The 10,046-nt window shown below is 34.9% G+C and overlaps 1 protein-coding gene across 1 annotated transcript; it reads right to left on the reverse strand.

Moving 5' to 3' along the window:
• Window positions 1–1,251: 1,251 nt before the first annotated feature.
• On the reverse strand, window positions 1,252–7,661 carry LOC120069217 (uncharacterized). The gene is made up of 5 exons (XM_090307341.1): window positions 7,568–7,661; window positions 7,280–7,441; window positions 6,433–6,550; window positions 6,013–6,279; window positions 1,252–4,587 (listed from the first exon to the last, which is right to left on the reverse strand). The coding sequence occupies exons 1-5, from the start codon at window positions 7,612–7,614 to the stop codon at window positions 1,471–1,473; spliced, it is 3,711 nt and encodes a 1,236-aa protein (XP_090163467.1). The 5' UTR covers window positions 7,615–7,661; the 3' UTR covers window positions 1,252–1,470.
• Window positions 7,662–10,046: the final 2,385 nt, after the last annotated feature.

Below are 10,046 nucleotides of genomic sequence, written 5' to 3' on the forward strand. Positions count from 1 at the left end.
ATTGTTCAAGCCCTGAAATCAACCTTAAGGGAGCAATTAATCTACGCACCCCTACATTTGGGAATGAATGAATTCCATCTTGTTTAGCTGTGTTCCCAACTCCCCAATCAGATGCATCCTCAAAATGGTAGGCTTATTAAGTCGGCGATCTGGCCACTCTCACCCATACAAGTCAAAGGACCACCTTCATAGGCAGGAGTTCACAACTCACTTAGGATTTAAGTCATGTCACCTATGGTCATCTTGTTGAAATGTAAGTCTCTACTATGAACGGCGTTATATAAAAAGACTATTCATTTCGCGGCCCGGTCTTATACAAATCTTTTTGTGTAAAACATCCCTGCTCACATGTCTCTACATTAATCAGGATCAGATCATTTGTAGCACTCTACAACAATTGTAATATCTACAAAATGGACCGTATTCATAGTATCACTAGGATAACGTATCCAACCTTATCCATCTACTATAGACAATTTAGGTTATCAAGCATGATCCACCTGTATGTCTCTATATACATGTTTAAGCTACAAAAAATAACCTTGGATGTTAGTTTATTGGTTTTGTGGGTTAACACTACTAAATTTTAAATAAAATATCACATATTTTATTAAATAAATAAACCGTTTGTACATTACAATTATAAACAACAGGACCCACGAGATTTAGGACATCAATCCCAACAGAACCACCTCTACAGAAAACGTAAAATGTAACTACTATTTGATGATTTCCCAGGTAATGCACAATATTTTCTCCAATAAAACACCTCTTTTCATCAAGTAATTTTACACATTCGACAGTTAAAAAACATATCAAATAAGGACATAAGTTTATTATCTATATTTTTTTATTAAAGATGTTTGTAGTTTTCATGTATCTTTATGTTTCTCTCTAATCACTAGGATTATTTTAAGAGACTTTTTTTTCTTTTTTTTTTTTTTTACAGTGAAATAGTTATTATCAAATAAAGTATTTCATTTATTTCTATGGTAAGTTAACAAAACAAAAAATAAAATACATATAGTTTTAGTGCAAAAAAATGTTTATTATTCAAGCTAAATGATATATAATCATTCAACGTTCAAATTCTACAAATCAGCCCTCTTGATTATTAACATATGTCACTTAAGCTATGTTCATTTTAGCTTCCAAATTAAAAGTTTGTCTATATAACTCAACTCTAACAATTTGAATAGAGTTATTGCATTTTTTAAGATGGTTATTGATGTATCTAATGCAATAGAGAAGTGAATTAAAAAAGTTTTAAACACAACGATAAGTTACATCCACGAATATTTGACAAAAGTCTTAGAGTTTAATACAAACTTTATTTATTACACATTCCATGTTCTGAAAACCTCATGCGGTTAACAATTCATTTTCAAAACATACTTGCGTCACTCGTTCATTTGGTTCGGTAATTGTATGGCCAAACCCACCATTACAATCATACAATCACCATTAGCTCTACACCATGATACCACACCCAGCACAAGCATTGCATCCATCACTTTTTATGATGTCTTTGCACCCAATACTAGCAGTGCATCCACCGCTCTCTACCTTGCTTCCACACCCAGCAGCAACAGTGCATCCACTGCTCTCTACCTTGCTTCCACACCCAGCCGTAGCAGTACATCCATTGCTCCCTACCTTGCTTCTGCACCCGGCAGCAGCAGTACGTCCATCACACCCTACCTTACTTCCGCACCCAGCAGCAACATCACCTCCACCACTTCCTACCTTGGTTCCGCAGCCAGCAGCAGTGCCACCATTACACCCTACCTTACTTCCACACCCAGCAGCAGCAATGCCTCCATCGCTCCCTACCTTGCTTCCGCACCCAGCAGTAGCAGTGCCACCATCATTCCCTACTTTGCTTCCGCAACCAGCAGCAACAATGCCTCCATCGCTCCCTACCTTGCTTCCACAACCAGCAGCAACAATGTCTCCGTTACTCCCTACCTTGCTTCCACAACCTGCCGCAGTAATGCCTCTGATGCTCCTTACCTTGCTTCCGCAACCAGCAGCAGCAATGCCTCCATTGCTCTTTATCTTACTTCCACACCCAGCAGCAACAGTGCCACCACCATTCCTTACTTTGCTTCCGCAACCAGCAGCAACAGTCCCTCTGTCGCTTTCTACCTTACTTCCACAACCAGCAGCAGCTCCATCGCTCCCTACCTTGCTTCCACAACCAGCAGCAACAATGCCTCCGTTACTCCCTACCTTGCTTCCACAACCAGCAGCAGTAATGCCTCTGATGTTCCCTACCTTGCTTCCGCAACCAGCAGCAGCAATGCCTCCATTGCTCTCTATCTTGCTTCCACACCCAGCAACAGCAGTGCCACCACCATTCCCTACTTTGCTTCCGCAACCAGCAGCTACAGTGCCTCCATCGCTCCCTACCTTACTTCCACAACCAGCAGCAGTGCCTCCATCGCTCCCTACCTTGCTTCCACAACTAGCAGCAACAATGCCTCCGTTACTCCCTATCTTGCTTCCACATCCAGCAGCAACAATGCTGCCGTTACTCCCTACCTTGCTTCCACAACTAGCAGCAGTAATGCCTCTGATGCTCTCTACCTTGCTTCCACAACCAGCAGCAGCAATGCCTTCATTACTCTCTATCTTGCTTCCGCACCCAGCAGCAGCAATGTATCCGCCTTTCCCTACCTTACTTCCGCACCCACCAGCAGCAGTGCCACCACCACTCCCTACTTTGCTTCCGCAACCAGCAGCAACAGTGCCTCCATCGCTCCCTACCTTGCTTCCACAACCAGCAGCAACAATGCTGCCGTTACTCCCTACCTTGCTTCCACAACCAGCAGCAGTAATGCCTCTGATGCTTCCTACCTTGCTTCCGCAACTAGCAACAGCAATGCCTCCATTGCTCTCTATCTTGCTTCCGCACCCAGCAGCAGCAGTGCCACCACCATTCCCTACTTTACTTCCGCAACCAGCAGCAACAGTGCCTCCGTCGTTCCCTACCTTGCTTCCACAACCAGTAGCAGTGCCTCCATTGCTCCCTACCTTGCTTCCACAACCAGCAGCAACAATGCCTCCGTTACTCCCTACCTTGCTTCCACAACTAGCAGCAACAATGTCGCCGTTACTCCCTACCTTGCTTCCACAACTAGCAGCAGTAATGCCTCTGATGCTCCCTACCTTGCTTCCGCAACCAGCAGTAGCAATGCCTCCATTACTCTCTATCTTGCTTCCACACCCAGCAACAGTAGTGTGTCTGCCTTTCCCTACCTTACTTCCGCACCCAGAAACAGCAGTGCCACCACCACTCCCTACTTTGCTTCCACAACCAGCAGCAACAATGCCTCCATCGCTCCCTACCTTGCTTCCACAACCACCAGCAGCAGTGCCTTCATCGCTCCCTACCTTGCTTCCACAACCAGCACCAGCAGTGCCTCTATCATTACCTACCTTGCTTCCACAACCAGCAACGGCAGTGCCTTCTTTGCTTCCCACCTTGCTTCCACACCCAGCAACAACATTGCCTCCTCTTCTCTCTACTTTGCTTCCGCACCCAGCAACAGTTGTGGCTCTACCACTTCCTACTTTACTTCCGCACTCAGCAGCAGCAATGTCTCGATCATTCCCTACCTTGCTTCCGCACCCAGCAGCACCAATGTGTCCATCGCTTCCTACCTTGCTTTTGCACCCAGCAGTAGCAGTGCCTCCATCGCTCTCTAACTTGCTCCCGCACCCAGCAGCAGCAGTGCCTCCATGACTCTCTATCTTGCTTCCACACCCAGCAGCAGCAGTGCCTCCACCGATCTCTAACTTACTTCCACACCCAGCAGCAGCAATGCCTCCACCACTCACTACCTTGCTTCCACACCCAGCAGCAGTAGTGCGTCCATCGCTCTCTACCTTGCTTCCGCAGGTAGAAGCAGTAGTGCCTCCACCACTCCCTACCTTGCTTCCACACCCAGTAGCAGTAGTGCCTCTATAACTCTTTAACGTGCTTCCACACTTAGCAGCAGTAGTGCGTCTACTGCTCCCTACTTTGCTTCCATGCCTAGCAGCAGTAGTGCCTCCACTAATCCCTACCTTGCTTCCGCACCCAGCAGTAGTAATGCCTCCACAGGTCTCTACTTTGCTTCCGCACCCAGCAGTAGCAGTGCGTCCACTGCTCTCTACCTTGCTTCCGCATCCAGCAGCAATGCCTCCACTGCTCTCTAACTTGCATTCGCCACTCTTTACACCACCTTGCATGCGAGGAGCTGGGCCTCTATACATTGCTCCTATCTTCGAATAGCTTGTACCAAATGTATCATCCCATTGTTTGGTAGTTCCTGTGAATCCAATATCCAATTTCTCTCCTACTGTTCTATCTGTAACTGTATCATCATGCTCCAATACCAAACCAAGTAATTTTTTCATGTCTTTGCAATAGCAAAGAGGGTGTAATTGATGAGTATGCCAAATTAGATCAATATCGTATGTTGGAACACAAAACATTTGAACAGACTCATCCATGCTACTTTTGATTAGATATAGAAATCCTCTATATCTAGCCAGAGCTTCTTGAAGGAAATTTTCATTCTTCATGTGAGGTTGGGAAACCTATTCACATCAATTTAAGGTTAAAAACATAGGATGAAAATGATTGCAAGTTGAATTTTAATAATCTAAATTTCTAAATGTTATACTTCCTTTAGAAGAAATCTAAAACAAAGATCATACCAAAAAAAAATGTTTAAACTTGTAAGATTAGAGCTTCCAACAATTAAGTATAAAGTTCACGTGATACAGATAAATTGAGAATATAATTGTTTTTGTTTTGGGATGGGCTTGTTTGGTAAGAAATCTAGATTAGGTATATGTTTTTTAATTCGTTGAGTTGTATTTAGTAGCTAGATTATGTTTTTAAAAATTGTTTGATTTAAATAGTATAAATTACGAAATGATGCATCTAGATTTTTAATTTAAAATATTAAATTTAATAATTATATTACAAAGGTAAAAGTTTGAATAAATAAAATGTTTCATGTTATAAGCTCAATTCATTTTTGTTAAACTAAACATATATTACATATATTGTATTAGAAATTATTTAATATTATTAAAGCTAAAAGACAATTTTGATTCCTAAATTTTCATGAAAGTAAACATTTAGTCACTAAGTTTAGTTTCTAACAATTTAGTCTTTGTACTCTCAATTTTGTAACAATTTAATCTACGAACTTTAATATGTAATAATTTAGTCCTTGTACTTTTAAATTTGTGACAATTTAGTCTCTAATGTAGAAAATTTATATTAATCAAAATTAGATGTCATTTTTTATATTTTATGATGTATTTTATAAAAATATTGAGTATCTAATTAGTTTATCGATTTATTTATGCAAGAATTCTCACTAAATCTTTACACTAATTTCTACCATAGAGACTAAATCATTACATATTTTAAAGTACAAGAACTGAATTGTTACATAGTAAAATGTTCAAAGCAAACTATTACAAAATTGAAACTGCAAGGACTAAATCTTTACAAACTAAAGTTCAGAGACTAGATTGCTAGTTTTAGAAAATTTAGGTACTAAAAGTGATTTTTAACCTTAAATAAAAATTACACAAATTTTTTTAACATAATACATGTTATTCATAAATTAACTAATTCAATAATAATTATATTCAACCCAATATTTAGTGAATAACTAAATACAATCTTTTTCTTGCCAAACACAAGTATAGCTTAATTGGCATCAAGTAAACCACAAGATCAAAAGTCCGATCTTGCAGCCCACATATAGTCAAAGAAAAAAAAAGAAAAAACTACAACTAATTTTTTGTTTATAAATATTTTACAATAAAACAAATTGCAAACAATTATTTAAATTAGAATCCAAACTCTTAATTCTTCTACCGCACACATATAAATTAAAACATGAAACATAACTAAGCTCTTGTTTTCAAGCTGTGTACCAAATAGAGTTTGAAGACATGTTAACTGTTAAGTGCAAATTGAAGTTGATTTGAAGTGCATACCTGATAGAAGAAGGGAGTCTGTCTTTTAACAGCTAAAACAAGATCATATTTGGTGTATTTTTCAAGTTGTGAGAGCTGGCGATCTTTTGGGACATCAGCCTCTTGTGAGTTGAAGTTGAAGCTGAAAGGCTCTTCAGGATATAATTCATTCCAAATGTTTTCAGTTTCTTTAATTAGACAGGGACTTTCAACCATGGTAGTTGATATAACATTGGAATTGTCAAGTATCTTTCCATAAAGTTCCTCACAATCATTAATGTATTGTACCTTAAAAAAAGTCAAGAAACTAATTTTAAGTAATTAAAGATATATTTCGAAATGATTTTGAATATAACAAAATTGATTTTAATAATTATAAAATAAATTATCACTCCAAAATATGCTCTAAATCCAGATGTCAAAAGTGGAAAAGATGCATACAGGATTTAATCTGTGGGAATGCCAAATCCATTCACAGTCCAAAGGGACAACTAAAGGTCCTTCAAATAGTGGGGATTCAGAATGTTTGGCAAGCAATGGAAGCCAGTAAGCATTGTACCTACGAGAAGATTTTTTAGACTTAAGATACCACATCTAATCCTCAATATATGGAGTAGTAATTCAAGACCATCATTTCATAATTTTGCCAAAATCATTGTATCAATCAATACACAAGTACGTAATAGAAAAATATAATAACTCCTAGAAAGATAACTTCCCTCTTCTCTACGTTGATGCATTGAGAAGATTCGGAAAAACGATGCATCTCTAAGGGTCCATTTGATCATAACACTGTTGTTTCTGTTTTCCTGTGCCCGTTTCTAAGTTTTTAAAGAACAAGCTTGTTTGATAAACAATTCCATAGAAATGGATCAAATTTGAGAAACTGTTCGTTTTCAATTTTTATTTTTATGTTGTGATTGTTCTCTGCCATGTTTGGCGCACTGTATGCCTAAAAAAATTCAGTGCTTGGGTTTGAAAAAAATTCAGTGCTTGAGTTTGAATCTTACTTGAAACAAGTTATTTTTCGCATCTTATAAATCAATTTAATTAGTGTTGGATATGAGTCGAGACATTATTTAAAGTAAATGAATTGAGTGAGCAATTGTGATTACATATCAAATTTTGATAAAATTTAATAAATAGAAATAATTATATTATTGTCATACATTCATTAATTTTACATCGGAACTTATTTGTATTTGATAATATAAGTTTTTGATAATTTCTTTTTCATAAAAACAACAAAAACAAAAACATTATCAAACGGAACTTAGATTATTTTTACCTGTAAATAGCCCTATCAAGGCTTGGGCCTTCATGAAGGAACGGAATGCTATCAACCTCTGAGAGAAATTGAAGCTGATGTTTAGCTGCAGCTACAAGATCAACACCTATTTCAATCTTCTGTGCTTTTTCCCATTCAAGCTCTTTGTTCTTCTCCACCTTCCTGTGACATATCAGAAACCCCTTTGATCAAACTATATATTATATTGCTAATAATAATCATCATGTAACACTAACTACATCAAAAATTAAACTAATGCATGAGGAAAAAGATATAAATATATATTGCCTTAAAATTCCTTCAGCATGAGAGATTTGAAGTGGGAGTGAAGACATGGCTACAGATTTTAGAATTGTAAAAGAAGGAGAAAGTTGTAATGTGATGAGATTTTTTTGTTAACCAAGAACATCTATTTATAGCTGAGGGATTTCTTTTTTTCCAATATAATAATGGAGAAAGGTTTCAAACTTGCAAACCACTTAATCGATGACACATTAATATGTCAATTGAGCTAGCTTTCACTTAAAGTCAAAATTTAAAATGTTGATGTCGACAAAAATATATCGAGATCTTAATTTTATAGAAATATCGATAAAATTTTATGGATATTTATGGGAAAAAATTATAAAAACCAAAATTTAACAAAAAAAAATAGTTAATAAATAAATATTCTATTATTTTTAAATAAAGTTAAAATGTCTATTATTTATATTATATTTTTGTTAATAACATTTTGTTGCTTAATTATTTTTTTTTATGTTTATAGATTTTTTTATAATATAATATGGAAATATTGATTCACTTTTCATGTCAAGAACCAATGAAAACGTGAAAAATCAACATATTGACGGAAATTTGATACTATTCTTATAAGTGAGGTATTTACCATGTAATGTATTGATTTTGTTCATAATTTTCCACCAAGTACTAATAAAAAAAACCATATTCATGAATTTTGAGGGAGAAAAAAGGAAAAAGAAAAATAAGACAGCGGTTAGAGAAAGCTTGAGAAGCTCTTTTATGAAATCTTCACAGTATGGATAAGAACCATATGTGTGAACACAATCTTCTACAAACATTTTTTTTATTATGTTGAAGATCTAATGGGTCATATAATTCATTAAACAATAATTCATTATATAGTTTTTTACAATATATGTTCTTTATGTTTTATAGATTATTTTGTATAGTATTATAGAAATATTGATTCTCCTCATATCGATGTCGGACTCTTAAACACGTAGAATATCGATGAAAATAGTAACATGTCGATAGAAATTTAATATCATAATTCTAAATAACTTTTTTATCTTAAAAATATAAAATTTTATGTAGATAGAAAAAAAAAATCTTTTTTAGTACAATAAGTAGAGATAGGGATATTTGAACATCCAACATTAAAAATGTTATTACTGTTGATTGGCTATTTATATATATATATATATATTTATCTCTCTTGTTGGTTATTTTGCCTTTAATTTCTTATAACGATATGATTGTTGGATATTCTTTTCTTACTTGTTACAGAGTCCGCTTGCCTGTTTGGCCTTTGTATTCTTTCCTCCTGTATGTGAGACCTTTTCCTTTTGGGTTTCATATATATATTTCTTGATTTGCTCTTAGTTAGGACAAGCCACTTTTTTATAATAGAAAGAGAAGTTCTCATTGAGAGAAAAAGATCATGGCGTGTTTCTGCAGAGAAGAAGTTGATCTTTCTAAGTTGCTCAATTGCTTGTTTAACTTTCTTTGAATTCATTCAATTGATGTGAAGAGCTAGTTGAGTGATGATTCAATTAGATGGTGAAAAGAGTGGTAAAGTTTATGCAAGACAAAATTAGATTTAGGAACAACTTGAATCTTTAAGCTCATCTATAAGAAGTAATATAGTCAGAGGAGTCTAATTTTTTCACTAGTAATTAGTTGTGTGTAAAGCTAGATACTGTTATTATCAGTTGTTTGTTACTCTATAAGCCTTCCAAACGTAGGTGTGATTACACCGAATAGGGTTAAACATTGTCTTGTATCTATCTTCTATTCTTATTCTGTAGTTACTGTTGTTACATCCTTGTTAGGAGCATTATTTTGGTTGGTTGGCATAACATGCAATCTATATATTTTTCAAACAGAGATATTGTATTTATTCATTACGATTTTTTTTGGAAGTATTTATCCATTATGATAGAACTATATTCACTTTCACAAATAAAATAAAAAATATGTAATGATGTTAATATGGAATAGGTAGTTTCATTTTTTTTTGTAAAATAAAAACAAACAATTATAGTTTACATGCCTGCAGAAGAAAAAGGAAGATAGAGAAAGTTTCTAAAAAGATATATTTATTTATAATTTACATTTACATTTACATTGTAATTTCTAATATGATATTTAATGTCAATGAAAATCCAATCAACATTAAAAGAAATATATAAAGTTTCAATCTTTGTTATTATATAAAGATATAAGATTCTTCTTTCTATAAAATCAATGTATATAATATTGTAAAATTGCAATAGGTTACAATTTCAATTTAATTACTTGTATCATGTCAAAAACTTTTCTGTATAATATTAATTTGCAGATAAAAGTAAAAATATTTTATTGAAAATTTTTACACATTATAGAAAAAGGGAAAATAAATTCTTTATAATAGAGATGTGGTTCTTATTTATATTTTTAAAATTATCTCGATTTCTATTTCAATTTCTAAAAAAAAAAAAAAAAAGAAATATTCACATCTTCAACTAAAACAAACAGTTAACAATTA

The sequence above is a fragment of the Benincasa hispida genome, chromosome 11 (assembly GCF_027475165.1).
Source record: "Benincasa hispida cultivar pf3 chromosome 11, pf3_genome.v1.1, whole genome shotgun sequence".
In the NCBI taxonomy this organism is placed as follows: Eukaryota; Viridiplantae; Streptophyta; class Magnoliopsida; order Cucurbitales; family Cucurbitaceae; genus Benincasa; species Benincasa hispida.